At 39.2% G+C, this 23,078-nt stretch overlaps 2 protein-coding genes across 2 annotated transcripts in view; one reads left to right on the top strand and one right to left on the bottom strand.

The window, feature by feature from the left end:
• Positions 1 to 6,313, top strand: part of lrfn1 (leucine rich repeat and fibronectin type III domain containing 1) — a 111,874-nt gene extending 105,561 nt beyond the window's left edge. Inside the window, exons 4-5 of the mRNA XM_083913588.1 lie at positions 1,571 to 2,966; positions 5,110 to 6,313. Coding sequence (XP_083769714.1) covers positions 1,591 to 2,966; positions 5,110 to 6,010 — 2,277 coding nt within the window. The 5' untranslated portion in view covers positions 1,571 to 1,590 and the 3' untranslated portion in view covers positions 6,011 to 6,313. The remainder of the gene's footprint in view (positions 1 to 1,570; positions 2,967 to 5,109) is intronic.
• A 5,821-nt stretch (positions 6,314 to 12,134) lies between these two features.
• Positions 12,135 to 15,238, bottom strand: nkapd1 (NKAP domain containing 1). The gene is made up of 6 exons (XM_083914524.1): positions 15,166 to 15,238; positions 14,847 to 14,923; positions 14,090 to 14,178; positions 13,796 to 13,936; positions 13,526 to 13,579; positions 12,135 to 12,987 (listed from the first exon to the last, which is right to left on the bottom strand). Exons 2-6 carry the CDS (start codon positions 14,913 to 14,915, stop codon positions 12,537 to 12,539), a joined length of 804 nt encoding a protein of 267 aa, XP_083770650.1. The 5' UTR covers positions 14,916 to 14,923; positions 15,166 to 15,238; the 3' UTR covers positions 12,135 to 12,536.
• Positions 15,239 to 23,078: the final 7,840 nt, after the last annotated feature.

Raw genomic sequence — 23,078 nt, 5'->3', positions numbered from 1 at the left:
GATTGGACAGCGGCATTTCATAGTTAACAAGGTGCCCTGTTGTCTGTCAGACAGTAGCCAGACAGCCAGCAGAGTGAGAGTGAGACTGTGTCTGTGCGAAAGAGTGAGAAGGAAAAACATTGGAGAAATTGAATCGCTGGCTGGCAAATGCAACGCAGGTTGACAGAAATGCACCGGCAGTTTCTCACTTCTCTCACTTCTCTCACTTCTCTCACATGTATGACAACTCTCATCAGACCAAGTTTGTTTGGTAGAGTCTTGTGCAAAGATTATGAATAAGGCAAAGCTTGAGAGATGGAGAAAGAAAGCTTGGCTTGGGCTTTATTTCTGCTATGACATTTGACATGCGGTATTCAAAATATTCCCCTAATCTCACTGCAGGCATTTAAAAAAAATGTATTTCTAGTTATCATAACTGTGAGAATAAGTTGTTTTTGCTTTGGGCACAATGGGGGACAAATTCAACTGAGGACGTCATCACCACCTCAATATGGTGGAATGTAGATAAAGAGTCTCTAAAATTAGTCATGACAAATTGGATGAAGCATCAAAAATGGTGAACAGACCCTATCCATTAAAAAATAATTATGCTGGACCCCTTAAAAGGGGGGATCAGTTGTGTCAGCCCGTGGGGTTAGGTGGGTGGTGGGCTGTAGCAACCCAAATGTCATTCTCTAAACCTAAAAAGGAAAAGACAGTTGTCATCCCTTTACTTTATCAGCGTTTACAGACTCTCTCATCAACTGGGAGGCTTAAAGCATCAGCGACCAAGATGGATGCCAAAGAAGATAAAACCACTGACTATGTGTTATGAGCACATCACCGTTTGTGTTCCACTGGGTTCTCTTATGGTTATTACAGTCAAGGATCACTTTTTACTCCTGTCACCACAGGCGTGTTCTCTCCAAGACTGAAATCAATACCTTTAAATGGGAATCAGGGAATCAGAACATCCTTTTAATGCCTCCATAGAACAGACTCCAAAACAAGCTGTATTTACACCATTTTCTCCTTTGCTGTGATTTACATGACAGGTTTCTGTCTAATTTTGCCGTACATCTCAGAAGCACAGGAATAGCAGAGAGCATGAAAAGGTCATGAAAATCCTTGAGCGCTACTCACAAATGCCCTTTTCTACCTTTAATTCTCCATCCTGATGTAGAATTCAGAGCAAGAAAAACACATACTTACGCCCTGTTATATGATGAAAATGTACATGGCAGTTTCCTAATTTAGAAAACGTGTATCCTGTTTTCGTTCAAGAAATGAATGTCTCAGTGGTAATGCAGCCTGGTGGTGCAAAAAAAGAAATCTGTTATTTCCATTAAAAGGCTACAGAGACATGGGCTTCTGACAGTGCTGGTGCAGCCTTTCATCATTCCAGGTGCCATTATTTCAGAAAAGCTCTATTTCATTTTATGATTGATACCTTGCTGGCAGTCTCTGCTATCTTGGTTGGACATTTGATTTTTGCAGCAGGCTCTCTTAAAGGCTTTAATACTATTTATTAATTCAAAGATGTCTATTTTTGACTCAATGTCTTTTTTGTGTGTGTCTGTCTCACACACAGGACCTGGAAACTGATCAACAATGGACCGGCTGGTTCTGTGCGTGCTGCTGTGTGCAGCTCTGGTGAAGGGTTACAGCTGCCCCGGACGCTGCATCTGTCAGCACCTCTCCCCCACTCTGACTCTGCTCTGTGCTAAGACTGGTCTGTTGTTTGTACCCCCCACTATCGATCGCAAGACCGTGGAGCTGCGGCTCACAGACAACTTCATCACTATCATCCGCAGAAAAGACTTTTTCAACATGACTAGTTTGGTCCACCTCACCTTGTCCCGTAACACCATCAGCCAGATTACCCCCCATGCCTTTGCTGGCCTGCGATCCTTACGGGCCCTCCACATGGATGGAAACCGCCTCAGTGTGATAAAGACAGACTACTTTAAAGGCCTCATCAATCTGCGGCACCTCATCCTAGGAAACAACCAGATCCACCAAGTGGCCCTCACCTCCTTTGATGAGTTTGTTACCACCATAGAGGACTTGGATCTCTCCAATAACAACCTGCGCAGCCTTCCATGGGAAGCTATAGCCAAAATGACCAACATTAACACACTCACACTGGACCACAACCTGATTGACCACATTGGAGCGGGGACTTTTACGCTGCTCACCAAGCTGGTCCGCCTGGACATGACCTCTAATAGGCTGCAAAAGCTGCCGCCAGACAGCCTTTTCCAGCACGCACAGGTCCTGTCTGACTACAAGGGCTCCAGCTCCAACACTCTGGCTGTGAGCTTCGGTGGAAACCCTCTTCACTGCAACTGTGAGCTGCTGTGGCTCCGCAGGCTGACAAGAGAGGATGATCTAGAGACCTGTGCCTCACCAGACCACCTATTGGACAAATATTTCTGGTCCATCCAAGAGGAGGAGTTTATCTGTGAGCCTCCGCTCATCACCAAACATCTTTCCACTAAGCCCTATGTGATGGAAGGGCAGGGTGTGACCCTTAAATGCAAAGCGGTGGGTGATCCAGACCCAGAAATTCACTGGCGGTCACCAGACGGCAAGCTGGTGCATAATAACTCCCGCACCATCCTGTATGATAATGGCACCCTTGATATTCTCATCACCACGCTAAAGGACAGCGGGGCGTTTAATTGTGTGGCGTCCAATGCTGCAGGCATCGCCACAGCTGCTGTTGAGATCAACATGATTCCCTTGCCCTTGTTTGTTAACAACACAGGCCACATGCGTGAAGGCCCCGGCCTCCTAGACATCACCACCTCCTCCAAATCTGGCAATGACACCAAGGGCTACGACAAGCAGGACAGGAGGGTGATGGTCAACGAGCTGACCTCCTCCTCCGCTGTGATCCGTTGGCCATCTGAGCGCCATATCCCCGGCATCAGGATGTACCAGATTCAGTATAACAGCACGGCAGATGATACTTTGGTGTATAGGTAAGCTGTGGTGGTGGTGGTGGAACGGGTGGATGGATGATGAGAGGGGAGGGTGGTAGAGCAGGGACATGAGGAAAGGTGAGACATCTGGAGTCACCATCTGCTGAGTGACACAACGGTTCATCATGACAGATTGACAGATCCCAAAGATGCAAAGTGATTAAGTATGTCCAAAAATAAGCAGAACCCCTACTGTATAGTGTAGTCTGGGTGATAAACTTAGAAGGGACATTTTTCCATAAATGAAAATGCATTGATGTAATAATAATGATATGCATGAAATGTGCAGTTTACTGAAGATATTTACAGATCCAGTAAACATGGTCAATCTCTAATATTTTTGTGGGTTGTTGCAATCAGCTGAAGAGATTGTGCCCAGCACTCCAAAGGACTAAGGGGCCCTTTCATCATCATTAAAACATAATATGACTATAAACAATAACATGAGGCCCAACTATTTCACTGCATGTTACTGTTTGTATCATTAGCAAGTGCCTGCATTAATTGGTTGAAACACAGAGTGTGATTAGTTGTGGTTGTCTGATGATAGGCTTGGTTTCAGTGGTGAAAGAAATATTTTGATTGTTTACTTTGCAAAGTACTAAAGCATACAACAAATACTCAAATTACAAGTAAAAAAGATTACTGCGTTAAAAAAATACAAGCACTGTTGCACCTTTCTATTGGATAATTTGACCCATGTTTGGGTGTGAACCATTTGAGAAGTTTAGAGTGGAAATCACTTGTTGTTGGAACTGCTAACAACATCTTAAATGTAAACTAGACACTGATTTTATGCAACCGTTTCAAGAGCAAAAGAGGATGGAAACCATGGACTTTATACTTACTACTTAAATACATTCCACAGGGAAAGTTGAACTATAAGGTGCATAGATGTAAAGTCTTCCACCACACAGCAGCAAAATGTAACATATTAACTATAGTGTCTTATTATCCAAAAAGACCCTTTTAAGAGTATTTTAATATTATATTGTATGATCAATAGTGAAGATTTACCATGATAGCAGTATTTTTAATGTTGTAGTTAAGCAGAAGCTATCCTATTTTATAAGCTGATGTGTTGTATATGAAATATTCATCTACAAACTAACTAGTAAGTATAGTTTTGAAATGAATGCACAGTAGAGGATTATAAATACATCAAAAGTATACTTAAGTACAGTCATTTATTCTCTTTCTACCACTGTAATCAACAGAGGAATACTGTAAATATACTGTAAGCAACATTCTTTAGAGTTAAAAAAAACTGTATAAGTTAAGTTGCAATATGTAAAATATAAAGTGCACATATTGAAAAATACTGTGTATATCTGAAAATGTTTGTTTCTTATGAAATATGTGATGCACATGAAATGAACTTGCTATACGGAGAAGTACTTCAGGATTTATGTATTCATGGAGCGAGTTAATAATAGTCTTCGACTTTCTTTCTCCTTTTTTTTTTAATTATTTTTTTAGTCTTTATCAGATATAATGAGACACTCTCCTGTATAATTTTCCCATCCAGTTTAGGCATGAAGCTGAGTGTTGTTTTGTCTTTAGGAGGTACATTATTACCTACAAATGATAACCATCAAAGTCCCCCTTTAGGGAAAAGGAACACGCTTCTAATTATATTAATGCCAATGTTGACCTGAAGACAAAGCCTTTCTCCATCGCATTTAGAGTCGTGTAATCTTGCAATCGACGACAAAATGTGACCTTAGGTATTCACCCATCAAAACTTCCTTCACATCATGCGTCACTTATGCTGCGACCTGCCGCTGTTGTGGCATATTCCTTAGACAGCGAGCCTCCTCCGCTTTGTTTATCACCTTGTGGTTTACCCTTGATGTAATTTTGTACACAAACCCAATAGAACAACTTCTCCCTGTTATTTAATGATATAACATATCCCCACATAAGTCAACTTTAATGAAGTGTTGTGCTTTTTATGTTTGCGTACCAGAATGAGTGATATATAATGCTGGAGCTGCAATGGCCTTGTTGTCTTTCTGTTTTGTGGAACTGGCACCTTTGTGTGATTTAATACACCTTATGCAAATCAGTAAATGTGGGCGTTGCAATTCCCATGGTTAATCATCTACATATTTACCACCGCACTGTGTTTTTTTCTCCGCAGAATGATCCCATCCACCAGCAAGAACTTCTTAATCAATGATCTGGCTGCAGGGCGGGAGTATGACCTTTGTGTGCTGGCGGTTTACGATGACGGCATTACATCATTAACGGCCACACGTGTGGTTGGCTGCGTGCAGTTCCACACGGCCAGTGAGGTCAGCCAGTGCCGCTTCATGCACAGCCAGTTCCTGGGAGGCACTATGATCATCATTATTGGTGGTATAATTGTTGCTTCAGTGCTGGTGTTCATTATCATCCTAATGATTCGCTACAAGGCCTACAGCGGCCCAGAGGACAGCAAGACCAAGGTCAGCTCCACCATGCACTCGCAGACCAATGGCAGCCAGCAGCGACTCCAGCGCTCCGCCTCCAAGCAACCGTCTGATGAGGGCCAGCGTGAAGCTGACACGCCCAAAGAGTGCAAGGCGCTGGTGCTGAGGGTGGACAATGAGAAGAAGGAGGATCCAGCAGCTGCCACAGCCATCCTGGAGGTGGAGCTGCCTTCCCTGAGTGGGGACAAGATGAAAAGAAGAACCAGCCTGGATGCACAGCGCTCTGGCCCCCCGTCTGAGGACACGCAGACAGACAGCAGCCTGACAGGCTCCACCATGTCCCTGTGTCTCATAGGCCCCAATGCTGGCACCAAGGAGGCCCCCAGGCTCAAGGACAAGAAAAGTGCCCTGGCCAACATGGGATTGCTCCCTAATGAGCTGGCACGAACTAGGCACAGATTCTCCTTTGACGGAGGGGATTACTCCATTTTTCAGAGTCATAGTTACCCACGCAGAGCGAGGACAAGGTGGCACAAGTCCACCAACCAGCTCAACATGGAGTCATCACCGCTCGCCAACAGGAGAGTTACGTTCAGCAGCACCGAGTGGATGCTGGAGAGCACAGTCTGAGGAAAGCAGCGTAGCCAGAAGAGCCACACAGACACATGTAAAAACATAAATATGTCTACATGCCATATAACATACATTTCCTGCACACAGAAAACGATGGAACACAAGCACATTTATACACGCGCAAACTTTCTGAGAGTTGCTGGAGAAGAACACAGTCTCCGTTCATCCTGCCTCCCCATCATACTCCCAGAGAGGTTTGTTGGCCATGCCCTTTCTTTATGCAGCAGTGCCTTATTCTAAAAATGTACGAATGGAGGATGCTGCTCACTCTAGTCATAAACCGTCCTCTCTATCATTGCCTCCCACCCTGATGATGGGAAGCATTTCTTTGGATTTTTAATTTTCTCCTTTTTTTTCTGTAACATGCCAGTGGGGTGTGGCATTTGGATGTGACTGTTTAATTGTTTAAAAAGAAAAAAAAATCATCATAACTGTAAAGTGAACAGCCAGGTATCCTGTTATGTCAATCATGTTTTGGGTTCTTTCAACGACAAAAAAAAAACAAAAAAACTTTTGCACAGAAGACACGAGATACAAGGACAAGTATCACCACCAGTCTATACAATAAAAATAATTAAAAGAGAACAGGATTTTACACGTGCCGATTGCTAATGTTAGCATAGAGAGGATGGACCTGGAAACCAACCGTGGATTCATCTTTGACGGTCGGACTGTAAGATGTTAAATAGGTATTGTTCCAGATGTTACTGTATATTAATCGGCACTGTATCTGGCTGGTCTAGATAAAAAGACAACAAACAAAAAAGACATATATAAGTATATTAAAACATTGGTGTATGTGTACTAACTATGTAAGTAAGCAAGTCATATGTCACATGACTTTTTACAAAGCATTTGGGTGTTGGCTGCAAGTTTTTACATTAAAAACCTGTGTCATCACACCTCTCCCTATTTAGTATGTCAAAGTTTGGACCATTTATCCCCTCACGAAGGGTATTAAATTTTTTGTGTGGGTTAACTGTATCAGTGGCGTTTTCTTCTTGTGCTTCAGGAGCAGCAATGTGTGTCGGCTGCAGGGAGGAACACACAAATTGAGATGATAAATATTTGATTCCCTGAGTACTATTCATAAGGCTTCTGTGAAAGCTTCACAACAACCACAGAATTAGAGTGGGGTGTGGGACGTCGAGGGACATGATAACTGAAGGTGATGCTGAATTCAAATGCAGCTAGTTGTTATTAACAAGGGTGTAAGATGTGTTACGTCCCACTAGGGGGAGACAAGGCTATGTAAGGTTCCCATTAACTTGCAGACTGCAGGGAAGATGCTGTAATTACCGTTATTAGCAACAACAACAAAAAAGAGGGTGTAGCGTCCTACTTTTAGAAATCAGTTTTCCTAAAATGCTAATTCTGGACCAAGCTTAACCCTTGAAAAGAAGGGAACACTTTACTACAACCCCACCTTTTTACCACAAAGTAATTCTTAATGTAAACAGTCAATAAATGGCTTATAACACACTATAATGTAGTTATAAGCCTTTAAGCTTTTACTAGCATCTCATGGCCTTCAGGGTGTTTGTCACAGAGTGAATAGGACAATTCATTGATAAATAATAATCAATATAAGAAGATGTTTTTGTATGATTATATCTGCTTTATATTATATTGTTAATCATTCATCAACTGTTTATACACCAGCCACACACATGCTTCATAAAAGGAATCATAGTTATTGACAAATCAACTTATAAACACTTAAAAGTTGTTGATATACTACATATAATACGGGGGTGAAATAAAGTGTTACATAAAGAGGCATGACAGTGGGCAAAGATATGATCAAGACGGATGAGGGATATTTGTTTGCTGCCAGCGTCTCCCTCTGATTACAGCTACTTAGCACAGGCTGAGATGAAACTGAGCTGCGTGGACAGCAAAGAGATAAAACATGGAGCAGAGAGATAAGTCACACTGGAGGTTTTCAATCCTCCTCAATCTCCTATTTGCATCCTCAGTGACTGAGAGGACTCACACTAAGAACAGGTCATCCCCTCTTTTTTCCATCATCATTCTAAACCAATTTTTGTCAAAACACATTCACATTTTAGCCTGAAATATTGTTTTTTTTCCCCAGCGAGAATAAAACTTAACTTTTAGATGTTTAGGCTCAGCTGTTAATTTGTGGTGCATGCATTTTACATCTCCTGTCAATCCCCTCATTATCTACCTCTGGTTTCCACTGTGGAGATGTGCTGCTGACCATTTCTCACAGCAGGAGAAGTGCTCCTATGTGCAGCCATTATTCAACACAAAATCTGCTTAGGCAGGAGGAGGCTGAGACTTCTCCCAGCCTTCAAAATTGGCCAGAGCAGCCAAACTGGCGAACGCTCGGGGTACAGCAAAGCTCGTTGTGTCTCATCAGCAGTTCTGAGCGACTGCAAAGGAAATGTGCCTCGACTTGGTGAGGGTGGTTCTTTTCACTGAAGATCCCACTTTATGTTTAATGCATAGTAATGCGGTTTGAAAAGTCCAATCTGAACATGGTTTAGTGGATATAACATGCAAAGTCTTATCTGTGCTAACCACGCTGTGTGCTCCACAATACCACTACTTTTTTTTCAACAAACCATATTCCAAGTGTGCTGAAACTCAGACATGAATGACAACCTTTGTATCATTATTTTCTGAGTTTGGTTCGTTGTTATCTTACTTAAACATGATATCTGCGGAAAAACAACACCTGCAAACTGCAATGTTACGATTCCAATAAGATCCTTTAGTTGCTGGTTTTCCAGAAGCCTTGCACCTACGTACATTTGATGTTTGTATGACTGCTTTTCTGAAGTTCAAGGCACTGTACTCGATATTCAGAACATCAAGCAGCAAACAACTATTTGCTATGTGGAGATATAGTATAGTGGAAGGAAGTCACTCTCCCTCTGTGTGTGTTGTAATCAGAGTTTCTCCGTTTGTTTGTTATGATACATGCAACCCAATATGATAAAACCTACGTCTTGAGCTGAGAGCCATGTGGAGACAATTTTTCAGAGCACCTTTAACATACTTCCCATTTAATCTTTTCTTATCAGCACATATTGTTTGTCTCCTGAAAATGGAATAGATTCAAACACTTTATAGAAAAGATGGAATCTAAACCATAAATTAAGATAAAAACAGACATTTTCCTAAAGCTGCTGCTGAGCCCTTCAGTAATAGGCATCGACTTACACCCTGTATGGAGAAACGGCTACAGTATGAGTTGCAAAATGATTTGATTATTTAGTTTGTAGCATGATGCAACTTTTATTTGCATTCATTTCTAAACATGACTGATGTGTCTGCCGCCATATTAGGGATTTTGTGACGCTGTAGTGCTTTGAGCTACGTGAGCCCACTAACATACTCAGAATTAGGTTTTTTTCCTAGTAGGGGACCAGGCCAGGAGCTACTCAGCACACACTAGTTTTTTAGTCACAAACCACAGTAACAGCCTGTCGCCTGCAGCCATTTTCAGCTCACTGTAGATGTTATTCTTTGTACTATTTCTCCCTGCAATGTTTCAAACTGATCTGCTGAGCAAATAGTGCAGAATCACAATGAAAGTATCCCGCCAGTTCGCCGATGGAAAGCTTTTAATGTGAAATAGCAAGAGCAGGAGAGATGTGGTTTGCATGAGCAATAACTTATCACAGCTCCTATGTCTAAAAGCAGTAGGTAAGGCTGGCTGAGTGAAATAAACCACATATCAGATACCAAGTACCAAGAGCTGAACACAGAGAGACTTTGTAAGTCAGAGATGTTCTCTCCATAGTCTGCAGCAGAGGAACACAAGTTTAGCTGTTACGTTTAGCTTGTTTGTATGCTAACATTAGCACGAAGGGCAGAGGATCTCCAACCCATGTTACAACTCATGTTGATAGCGACATGAATGTCTGTACATTTTATTTTTTTCATGGCAATCTATCCAATAGTCGTTTAAACATTTCACGTCAAACCATATATGGTTGTTAAGGATATCCTCTGGGAACCATGAATGTCTTTACAGTGGCAATCCATCAGCTAATGTTGAGATACTCTGCCTTGACCAAAGTGGCGTTTTTTCTATGGCGCTATAACATTGCTAAAAACTGTAAATAAGAATTTTGTTAATTATGGAACACCATTACTGCTGCCCTCTAAACCATTTGTGGAATGCTATAGTATGAAGTGAACATATTTTTGTCATAATGTAGCAAAGCCCTAAATAGTTTTTTTCCTAGATAATTAATATATGTATAAGTTGTCCTAACTAGATACATGCAGCCATGAAATGCGCTCAATTTGGGATTTGGCCCTCTAGCCAAATGCTTATTAACCTTGACAGTGTGTTTTAAAAACCTCAGTCAAAACTGATTTGACCAGCCCGATTTCATTTCCTTTTTTCCTTTTCCAAGATTCGGGCAGTTGCAGCCAAGCTCAACACAGCCCACACTCTGCTGCTCAGAGAGAACACTTAGCCTATTGACACTTACTCAGTAAAGTGCTTCAGGCTTCTCTTCTACACACACACTTTCAAAATGGTTTACCAACACTTCCTTCAGCATCAGATTATCTAAAAATACACAGATGGCACAGGTCTTCTACTTGTTACCGGATTTATTAATTTATTTATTTTAAAGAAAAATGAGGAATACAAATGTAGTCTGACAAGTGTGTAGGGAGAAACTGACCAGAGGCAATACATGATGATGATATATTTTGAATAGTGTTGTTTATTAGTGTTGTGTTAAATTTTTATGTTCAGGGCATTTTTTTTTTGGTGTTTTGAATCTTTTTCTCAGGCATTAAATTCACCCAAAGTACTACATTCAAGATTCAAGATGCTTTATTTATCCCAAGGGAAATTATTGCAAAGCAACCTTTCTGCTCTTCAACAGAAAAGTTGATCACTAAATTGATTCACTTTGATCATGAGTAGCAGCCTATTAAGGTATATATTCTGCATCATAAAAGGTCTGCATGTTCAAACTGGTACAGGACTGCAGTCTTTGATCCATGATGGCCTACGGAGGGGAAGCCACCCTGTGTATTTCTGCACAAACAGCCCGACAAATCAAAAGAACCATGACGCCTTAATTCGGAATTTTTTTTTTTTCTCATGCCAGAGGTTATTTCCAGGTGTTAAAATATAAATGATTAACTCACTTATCTAGATTTAAACTTCCACCTCATTGCATTTCTGTATTTGGCTCCATACGCATGCAGAAGTTAGATGTTGGGTAGAAGCTGTGGTTCAAACATTTATGCTACAGTAAGTTTAGGAATCAATGTGAGGTCTGTGACACTTAGTTCAACATGTATTACCATTCCCGTTAAAGGACAAGGCTGGCTTCTATTTGTGTTTACATTTTAAAAATACAAACACGTGAAAAAAATACTTACTTAAACTTTACTATGTTAATGGAACCTCTAATGTACACATTAAAGAGGACCTATGATGCTTTTCCGTCTTTTCTGACCTATGAATGTAGTTATAGTGTTTTATAGTCACGTGTAATAATACCAAAGTGTCAAATAATGAAGTATTTGCATATAGACGTGAGCTCTGCTGTGCTCAGCTCTGATCGCAAGGGTGTCGGTCGCTATTAAAGATTTCTCAGAATTTCCGGGATTTGTCTACGTAGAAGAATCCTGACTTCCCTATTGGTCATGATGGTACACACAGGCTTAAACTGGAAGCTGTGAGTTTGGCCCCTTTTATGCTGTTTATTTTGGAAGTTAACCTGTTAGCCAGCATGTTGCACAGCTAACGTGGCTAGCTTCCATATAGACGTTTACTGCTGCTGATGGGGGGGGGGCATTTTCCCCATACCCCATATTTCTAAGTGACTACACAGAATTAAATGCAGTCAGTAAGAAATATGAAGCTACACAGACAATACTTTTTAGTCAAATTAATTCATTGTTGGTTTTGGTCTTTCGATGGGATTTGTTAAAAATGAGAGAGAAAAAGGAATATTACTTGACTTGTTAAAAAAAAAGTATATACCATCTTTTTTAAATAACCCAAAAAATATTTAAAACTGCAAAATAGATATTTATTTTTCAGCTATGACAATGTGCTTAATACAAATATTAAAATTTACAAAAACTAAAACAACACAATAAAAGCAAATGCATATTCTATCATAATTGATAAGGAAAGTTGCATAATTTGTCTTGTTTCTTGAATAAAGTGTGCTGTAAAGAAAACCTGGTCAACCGAGGACAGGTCTCCATGTGAGGCAGACAGTCTGAGGTGGGAGTCAATGATGAATCAATGAGCCTGCAGCTGACCGAATTGTTAATGAGGCAGGTGGTGGATATCCCACCTTCCCTCTTCATGCTGCCAGCACTGCCGTACAGTGTGCTTCAAGCCACTGCATAGGTGGATGAGGTTTGTTGATGTCTAATAAAGTACAATATTGAATGGCCCTACAGAGGAAAGCCCTCCTCTGTGAAGTTAAGGTGAGGAAAAAGGAATCTGCAGAGGTCTTGTTGGTCGTTACCTGAACTGTGTGTCTGTCCATGTCTTTGAACCTCAGTCTCCAGAACTATCTGAGCTCTTCTCACCTGCTGCTCTCCAGTTCTTCCTGCTCTTTTTTGAGTTTGGCCCCGAATCCGAGTCTTTGTGGGAGTCCTGCTTTCGTTTTTTGCGCCTTTTAGTCCGCCTCTCCCTGTCTCCTTCATTATTACTGTCGCCTGAGCTGCTGTCCAGGTTTTTCCCTCTGCTTTTTGACATTTTCTTGTTTTTGTGTTGACTTTTAGTCCTTTTCCTCCGCTGCTTGTCTTTGGTATCGCTGCTGTCATCGCTGCTGCTGCTGCTTGAGCACTCTGCTTTCTTGTGCTTTTCCTCCTCATCTTTCTTCTTCTTCTTCTTTTTCTTCTTTCGAAAGGATTTTTTCGATCGTTTTGATAAGCTTGCTTCTGTGGTAGACTTGGACTTTTTCATTTTGTGGCGTCCAATCTTCTTTGAGCCACTGTTTTTTTCACTAAAGAAAAGACAAATAGAACAAAATAAATGTAGGCTAGACAGGTATAGCAGGTATGATATAATGGTGTAGAGGGGCAATCCACTGAATTTTACACATAAAGTTTGGTGAGTACTCCTCCGCTAGTACTCTTCTGGGGCTCTGGAGGAGCTTTCTAAAGTCTGAAAAAATAAGCCTTTGTGATGTCATCAGGGTCATTTTAGCTTTGACCTCAAACAGACAGCCTGCTTTAAAGAAAAGATTGCATGGCGTCACCAAGCAAGGAGGATCTAATGCCATATTTGTTTTATTAAAATGTGCATGATCACTGAGGTGGTTGTGTGAGGACTGAAACACTACTGATAATATAATACTGTATTCATTAAATTGGGTTGAATTATATTTAATGAAGGTTGTTGGCTGATATGAGACAGTGACAATATATTTTTTTGATATTCCTCCCACATGAACCTCAACTTTATGGAGGTACATTGCCAAATATCTGGCTAGCTCATTTCTTATCCCGTGCTTATTTGATGCTGTGTTGAATTTTGCTTACCTGTCGCTTTCAAACTCCTCCGGATAAAGCTCCTTGAAGCCACTATGTCCCCACCTGTGATGTGAACACATAAAATTTATATTTGTCAATCTTTCTAACTCCCCTACATTTACAATATAGTGTGCACTGCGTACAATACTATTAGGGGGGAAAAACATCTACTTTTGTCTGGTCACATTTCAGAAATTAGCCATTTTGAGATTTTCTAAAGTTATTTCCCATGAAGTGCAAAAAAAATAAAACATATTTAGCTGTAATAATGTACTGTACCTGTCAGAATCATTGGCCTCAAAGTCATACAGTTTTCGACTCCAGTATCGGGCCTCTCTGTTTTCATACTCTGAGACTCGCTCTCTGCTTCGACTCAGGTCTCTAGGCTGATCTGGCACTCGATCACAGTGCATTTGGCCCCTTTAAAACAACCATCACCAATAAATCAAATGACAACATACAGTAACAGCTCTCCAAATTGAGAGCTGAATAATGAAACATACTCCCAAATGAGCTTTGGTGTCACTTAGGTTGAGGTAGCTCAAATTAAACTGAGACATTCACTGTTCCTACCTCACGCTCTTTGTATCTGGCAAATATTTGTGGTGGGACGTGTTGACCTCCCAGCCTCGCATTTTCCACATCTCCATCTCCTCCTGGATCTGCAGTGGGTCAAGAAAAGTAAGTACATTAAAAACTACCAAGGCAACTTACACTAACACTCTCACACACACACCCTGTGAAAACTTTATTTGGATTCGCAAAAGCATACAGGATTAATTTACTTAAAGGGGTTGTATACATTTCTCAAAAACACCTGCAAATTCAGTTTGTGAAGCTGCAAAGGCTGCCAAACATCCGTTATCTAAAGTCATATCTTCAATAGTAACCAGAGTGCATCAGAAATAGCTTCAGGTGACAAACCTAACGCATCTGCTGCACAGAAAACTGCCAGCTACATTAATCGTGTAAGTGTTTTGTTTTCCTCAATTGCCAAATTACATAGGTCCAGCTGCTCTGAACAGTGCAGACAAGCTGCATTTCTGCTTCTTATACAATAATCAATCTGAGTCTACATCTTAGGCTTTAAAAGATGGTGTCCAGCCTTATATCAATGAGGGTAGCCAAAATAGAGAAACATCAGTTTAACGCAATACAATCCAACAGCACCTCAGACTACAGCCTCCAAAATGATCATTCAATTGAAAAAGCAGCTTACCACAAAAATAAACACAGGTTTTGTCAGGGCTGTTGTTCTGTTAACATGTCTCAGTTTTAGCACGGTGGAATAAACCCACTTTCTCACACTAGCACATGGACTCAAACGCACCTTGTTGTGGGCATCTGTGTGGCGGATCACATTCCTCAATAATGTCTTCCCCAGCGGCTGCTTCGACATGATGATACCTGGCATGAGACAAATGTAAGTCATCGACAAACTAACACGTTATCTGAAAGTAAGTTAAAGGTGTCTTCTCAATACACCTCAATACTCTAGCCTAGCGTTAGCTCGCTGGCTAACACTGTTGTGCATCAAAACAATGTTTCGAATATAAACCAAGAACCTGTTTAATATCTGCAACTGCTACTACTTTATACTACTACACTTTCACAATCATTTGTTAACGTTTAATGTGTAGAGCCTGTACCTTTCCAGAGCGAGGAGCATTCAACAAGCACAAAACAAGGTACAGCCTCTGCCGGTACGTCCTACAGACTGTAGGGTACAGCCGCCTTAGTGACGTTGACGCATTACCGTACGTCACTGAACGTGAAACGTGAGCTGTGATTGGTCCAATCAAAAGTCCGTCAATCGTCGTGGTAGAAGACGTGAACAGTTCCAGCAGTTGTTGTTTTTATTTTTTCAATTAACATCTTTTTTTTAAATGTACATTCACTTCAAATTGTCAAAATGTTCGCACAAGAAACAACAGGATTCACAAACAAGAAAAAGAAGAAACAAATAAAAGTAGAGGACATTTGTACAATAATACAAAACCATAACATAAGATAAAGTCTACATACATTTCAACACAATCATGAACAGACATAAGGATTTACCTAATTTGTTATGGAATTATAACATCTGCATAGATCAATTGTTTTTTGTTTTTTGTTTTTTTTAAGTAGTTGATACCATTTCAAAATGTGAATTTAGATCTGATTTTCTGAAAGATATAGGAGGGCGATTTCTTGAAATAGGACTATTTCATTTTATAAATATAAAATTTAGCTATGATAATCAGCAAATTAATAAATACTGTTCGTTCTTAGATTTATTTTGGATGTTTGAATATTAGTAACAGGTCAGTTTCTCTAAATGTAATATTTTTGCGAACATTTTTAGATATGTGATATTCAACATTGTTTTTGACTGAAATTGCTTTGAGGATAACGATGACCTGGACGAATGAGAACATTCACAGGCCAACATTGGAAATGTTTTAACCGTAAAATATGCTTTACTTAGGACCTACTGGTTACTTGCTTTTTGAAATAGCATCCACTAAAACGAAATATAATTCTTAATGACTCCAGCTTAGCACCATTTGAACAAAGAGCACTTTGTAGCAAAATAAAATTAAACCAAACTTTTTCACTTTTCAAACATACACCTAAAATAATCCAAAATTGTATTTAAGTAAATTTATATATAAAAATGTACCCACTGAGAGTTAGCACTCCTGCACAACTCCAACTCCACATATTAAAGAGTGAGTGATGATGAAAAAAAATCAGATATTTAACAAGCAAAATATGGCCCAGGTACTTTCGCTTCTCTTACTGTTGGCAGACCAAAGTGTGGCAAAGAAGAACAAGAGCAGGGAGACTGCTGCTCATTCCTGCTAGATGTGTAACTACGTACCCAACTGTTTGCTAACAAATGTATCCTAATGTTATCTAAGTGTATTTGGATTTTTTCTGCTTACTACGGGAATGTATAATGACGCAATATTAGCTGGTGGGCAGTGGTTGAACTAAACCACTGCTCCCCACTAACTAATATTGCGTCATTATACATTTATACAGTCCTCTGAAATGGAAATACTTTTTACTGCTCTACATTTATGCGGTAACCTTAGTCACTAGCTACTTTATAGATTAAGATTATTAATACACACTTTTATCAACAAACCAAATACTATATATTGTTATTGCCCCACCTTTATCAGCTACAACATTAAAGTTATATTTAGATTCATTTATCAATTAGGATAATCTGATAATATAATATTCTAAAATGTGCCATTTGCTATTTTACTTTTGTACTTTAAGTACATTTTGACGCTAATGCTTTTGTACTTTTACTAAGTTACATTTTGAATGCAGAACTTCTACTTGTAACAGAGTATTTCTACAGTGTGGTATTACTTAAGTTAAAGCTCTGAGTACTTCTTCCACCACTGTTGATTTATCTTTTGGTAACTACAAGTGCAAATCTGACTAACTCAGTAAAAACTAGAGAGGGCATGTCAGCTACTCATCTTGAAATAATGCAACTCGAGCATGGGGAGCATACAATAAGTATTTACTGTTACAGTTTGTAAATTTTAAGCTAATGTGGAAGTAACCTGGGTGCAAATGCATTCAAGAATCAACCTGGTTTTGATTAGAATGTGCAAAGCTGGCAACTTCATCTTCAAGACATGTATCTGAGACTCCATAGTCAGGGATGGATTCTGAACTACTCAGATCTTTGTTCAAAGGTATTAGCCTCAAAAGTAAAAGTGCTAATTTCACAGAATTGTTGATTTCAGAATAATGTTAATATTATATTAGTGGATTATGAGTATTGGTACATTAATGTGTACATTACTTTAATATTGCAGCTGGTAAATGTAAGGCTAGTTTCAATTTATTCATAAATATTGAATATATTACTTTAGAAAACTGCTGGGTAACTTGTGAATTTTCCACCTGGGGATCAATGAACTGTTATTGATATCATCATTTATATGTTGATTATATTTTGTATTTTTAATCTATAATTGTAACATCAAATCAAATAAAATCAACCTTTATTTAAATGGCGCTTTTCATACAGAAAAGTTTTGCAAAGTGCCTTACAGAGATGTACAGAAAAAGAGAAACATCAAATAAAATCAGGAGAAGAAAGTTAAAAGAACCCAACCCTCCGAAATGTTCTTTTTGGGAAAGCCAGAGAGCAGGGCATTACAGTAGTCTAAACGACAAGAGATAAAAGCATGCATCTGCACCTCCATGCTGGCCTGAGAAAGAAACAGACGAACTCTGGCAATGTTCTTAAGATGGTTAAAACCTATTTTCGTTATATTTTTGATGTGTGGAATAAAACTGAGCTCAGAGTCAAAAATCACACCCAGATTTTTTACAGTTTGTGATAGTTTAAAATTCTTTAACTTTGGTAAAAGTTTCTCTTTCTGGCCCTCAGGACCAATGAGTAAAATCTCTGTTTTGTCCTGGTTGAGCTGTAGGAAATTCCCTGCCATCCATGTCTTAAAATGCAGTTAAAAAAGGACATCAGTAGGCCCTGTGTCATCAGGAGACACGGCAATATACAGTTGCATATCGTCAGCATAACTATGAAAGCTGATGCCGTGCCTCCTGATGACGTCCCCAAGGGGAAGCATTTAAAGATTAAAAAGAGTTTGACCTTAAATTGACCCTTGGGGAACACCACACTTTATTTTGTGGGTTTCTGAGGAACATGTACATCCATACTTACTTACAAGTGTCGATCTGTGAGGTAAGAAATTAACCAGTTAAGAACAGTTCCAGAGAGGCCGACCAGGTTCTTCAGTCTATCTAATAAAATGTGATGGTCTACTGTATTGAAAACAAGTTTTTCCAAAATTTTACTTAAACACGGTAAGTTGGATACAGGCCGATAATTATTAAATGTGTTGGGATCTAAGTTGCTCTTCTTTAGAAGGGGCTTCACCACCGCCGTTTTAAAGGAGGCCGGGAAGACCCCCAGCCTGAAGAGAGCAATTCATCATGTATAACAGCTGATCCTCAAAGTATCCACAAAGTGTTTTAAAAAACGGTGTGGGAATTGGATCTAATAGGCAGGTTGTGGACTTTACTTGGGAGAGGCCTGGACCAAGTGTCCCCGCATCAACCAGGGCAAAACTCTCCAGTGTTTCCTCGGGTAAAATCAATGATCCAGGTGTGTCAACATTGGAAATCTGTTGGGGTAAAAGACTCGATCTGATGTCATTGATTGGATTTCTGAAGTGGTCTGCGAAGTCCTCACAAAGGGCGTCAGTTGGTGTTTTGGAGGATCTATTAAAACTTTTGTTTGTTAAAAGGTCAATTGTGTCAGTTTTATTTTCTCCATCTCCTCTCAGCACTCCTGCAGTTTCTCTTTAGTTTTTTAGTTTCTGCATTTCTCCATGGGGGTGTCTGTCTTGTAATACTTTTTTATATTGAGAGTGGAGCCACCAAGTCCAGCGTTGATTTTATTTTATGGTTAAAATTGTCAACAATAAAACACATGGTGCTGGTAAAATTTCTGCAGTGCTCTGTAAAATCTGGATGAAATTTGCAGCCACTTCAGAAGTTAGATAGCGTTTCCTCACTGTTCTCACTGGGGCCTCCTGCTGCTTAAAACTGGTGATTGTAAAAAACACACAAAAATGGTCAGACACAGCCAGGTCCACAACAGAGGGCGCACCAACGGACAGGCCATAGGTTATGACCAGGTCCAAGGTGCGCCCCCTGCTGTGGGTCGGCTGCGTGACATGTTGATTAAAATCAAGGCAATAAAGAAGGTTTAAAAATTCTCTTGACATAGGATCTGAGGAATTATCTATGTGTGAATTAGAATCACCGGTTATTAGTATTCTGTTATAAGTGCTATGTGTTATTGACAGTAGCTCTGAGAATTCACTGTTAAAGAGGCGGAATAGCGGGGTGGTCTGTAGACTGTCATGCAGAGGATGGGGGGGGGGGGGGGGGGGCTGCTAAAAACAATGGCATGATACTCAAGTTATAAATATTTGTTAAAAAGACTTCATTTGACAACATGGTGTCTTTGGTGATTGACGCAGTTCCGCCTCCTTTTTGTCCCTCTCTAATAGAAAATAAAAGTTAAAATTTGGTGGGGAAGCCTCAGTGAGAACAACAGGTGCATCAGTGCCAAGCCATGTCTCTGTAAGGAGAATGCTGTCTAGGTTGTTATCTAAAATTACATCGTTAATGATAAAGGATTTGTTTAAAAGAGAGCGCACGTTCAGCACAGCTATTTTAATGTCTGTGTTGAACATGCGCTCATTATGTCTTTCTAAAGGAATGTTGAAAACACAGTGTGGTCTAAAAACAGTCCTGGGTGTAATTTGTTTGTGTGAAATTCTGGTTTTGATGGTGTGGATGTTGTTCTGTGCCTCAGGGGCGACTGAACAGGGGGCGTGTGTAGTGTAGGAGGGGGAGGGTGAAGGTGAGTTAGGGGCAGAGGGTCCGTGTGCACGTGTATCAGTAGTGAGTCAGTGGGTCGTTTGTGCAGATAACATAAATAACTAAAGTTATTAGGCAAATGTTGTGTAGTAGAATTTTTTTTTTTTCAAATAAAGTACCTCAAAATTGTCCTTAAGTGCCGTACTTGAGTAATTGTACTTACTTACTACTACTCCACCACTGGATATTTCATTTTTAATTTCTGTGTCATTTATACAAGATTTATGGAAGTGTAAATACACGTACATTATACAGTTCTTGACTTGACTTATGCTAAATACTTATATCTGTTCTTTAATTGAAAATAAATATAAATAGAGTTGATTGTTTAATTTTAAGCCATATGATAAACAATTCCCTGCTTATGCTTTTGTACTAAGGGAGGCTGGACATGTCCTGGGCGTAAGTTCCAGTAATGTAAAGTCCTCAAAGGGGCACACAGGATGCTATATACAGCCGGCCCTAGCTGCAAGAACAACTCTGGTAATATATGCACATAGGTATATGGAAGGATGGATCACTTTGTAATAAATAATTGGGCTTCAGCCTATTTAGAATACCTAATATTTTAAAGACACAATATGATAATGAGTAATTGGTGCTCAATTAAGTGCCCGCCTAATTAGAGGATGTAATAAGCAGTCTACTTGGTTTTGTGTATCAAGCTGCTCCACATTACCACTCACGGAGAAGATGATTGCATGCTCCAAATATTCTCCCCCGATGGGAGTCAAAGTTTCATCTTATTTCATCTTTGTATATCAGACCTCATTTTAGATGACTTCCTGCCAGCTTTATGCCACAGTTATAGTGGATATAGAATATTTTTAATAGACAGAGTCGACTTTGAAGCTGCTGCTGCTCCACCGCACAAGTAGGCGACAGTTATTGCTTCTTTGAGCCCAAATATCCCGCTGACAGAAACAGCTGTGTTTTTTAACTGAAAAGCTAGATCTTATTGGATTTTATTTATTTCTCCTCAGCCATGTATTATTTTTTTTGTTCCAATCTAATTTGTTTATGATTTGTTATTTAGCAGTTGATGAAGTATTTGTGTTTAGAACTGAACTGAATCCAAGTGGATCTAGGATTTATCCAGAATCGAATATATTTTCTCATGAACTATTTTAAAATGCGATAATGTAAGATAAGATACACCTTTATTGAACCTCATCGGGGAAATGTGTTTGTTGCAGAAGAAAACAATAGAAACAACAGAAATGAATAAAGTATAGAAAGTATCAGAGATAAAATAGCAGATCTACATAAACTAAAATAGAATAAAATCAAATCACACATACATACAAATACAAGAGTATGAAAGAAAAAATTGTGAAGTGAATGATGCTGATAAAGTGGTGTGAGTAAAAGCAGTAGAGCCATTAGGTCTATGTAGTGTACAGGCTAATATATGATATAAGTGACGGAACTCAGTGTTTGTCTATATTAATGTTATAGAATAAAGAGCAAGAGTCATGTTAACAAAATACAGTAAAATATGGTACATTATGATAAAGCGGCAAAGGGAAATGAGAGAGTGTAAGATGCAGTAGTGTAGTAATATAATATAATAGTATTAAGTAATATAAAGTAGTATAGAGTATAGTGCAGCATTATAATATATAGTATAATATAACTTGTAGTACAGAAATGTAACATAAAATAGAATATCAATGTAATATGGTATCATATAACATATGCTATAATATAATACAGTACATAACTAGAATATATCAACAGCAGGGTTTATAATAATTAGTCCAGCAGTGAGACAACTGAGTTAATTTGACAAAAAGTGTTATTCATATAAAGATGAACCTTTAACAAATATTTTCCATTATTTATAGATAACAAAGGTAAGAGGTTGTGCAGCCTTCGCAGAGGCACAAGTGCTTATAATTTCAGATAATTTCAGAGTAAAACAGTTAATTTTCCCCATGGCAGCTATTTAATGTGCAATAATTTTTGGACAATAGCTGATTAATGACAGAGACTGGCTTTCGACCTTCTTTCACTCCAGTGTTATTTCCTGAACAACAAACAGCCACAGACTTCTTTTCTGAATTATATCTGACAAAACAAATTGATGGGATTCTCAGGGACAAATCAGACCACGGTGCTTCGAGCATATCTGTTTGAAGGTCACTGAAATCAAAAAGGTGGCTAAATATTTTCTATGGCAGGCCCAATCATTTACAATCAGAATCCATGTTGACCATGAAAACAATCTGTCTTATTTTTGTGACTAATTTGATTTACAAATTGGTCGACTGCATGCTGTCCCTGTGGAAAACCGGCTCAGTTCTCACCTCCTCGCTCCCCGTCCACCATCTGCTTGTCCTGTACCCGAGTTTGTCCTTGCCTTTTTTCAATTTTTGGAGCATTCAAACATTCAACAAATAGGAATGAGTGCAAAAGGAAATAGTTGAAGCTTTATGATGACTGTTTTGAAAAGTTTCAAGGAGCTTCTGGATTAGCCACACTCTACCAACAACTCTTCTACTTTGGAAACAATACTTAGACGGATTGTTTTTCTCTAGTGTTGGATAGAGCCACTTTGAATTGAGCTGTTTAATCCCTCCATACGCAGATGTGCATATCACTTGCCTTTCACAGGATAGCATAGCTAAATTTTGTCTTCCTTTTTGCTTCTTTTTAAACTCCTACCCAAATTTCATACAAAACCAGATTACTAAACAGCCATAACATATTTCAACAGGAGCACAAGAGTAGCAGTAGGCTATAACTTACAAAAACTCCCTGTGAGCATAGGGTCCCCACTGTACATTTATGTGACGCTTATAAAGCCTTAAAGCACTGATTAATGTTGTGGTAACATAAAAACATAACTGGATTTTGTAATCAACACACAACAAAATCTTATTATTGCTTTAATTTAAAACTGTAATAATAGTATATAATAGTGGTTTAATTGTATTCTAGGTAATACATACTGGAACTTGGTATTATGTTTGAGTGACTGAAGCACCAAAATGTTGTTTTCAATTATATTCCCTTACTTAGAATAAGATTTCTGAAGTTTTGTGTTTTAACATGCAAATCTCATGAAATCTGTGCTAATTTGCATACATTTCCAAACACAAATATGAACATTGGATAACACCAG

This window comes from Echiichthys vipera, assembly GCF_963691815.1.
Source record: "Echiichthys vipera genome assembly, chromosome: 5".
Classification (NCBI taxonomy): domain Eukaryota; kingdom Metazoa; phylum Chordata; class Actinopteri; order Perciformes; family Trachinidae; genus Echiichthys; species Echiichthys vipera.
Note: the sequence above shows the minus strand (reverse complement) of the source record. Positions and strands in the feature narration are given on the sequence as shown.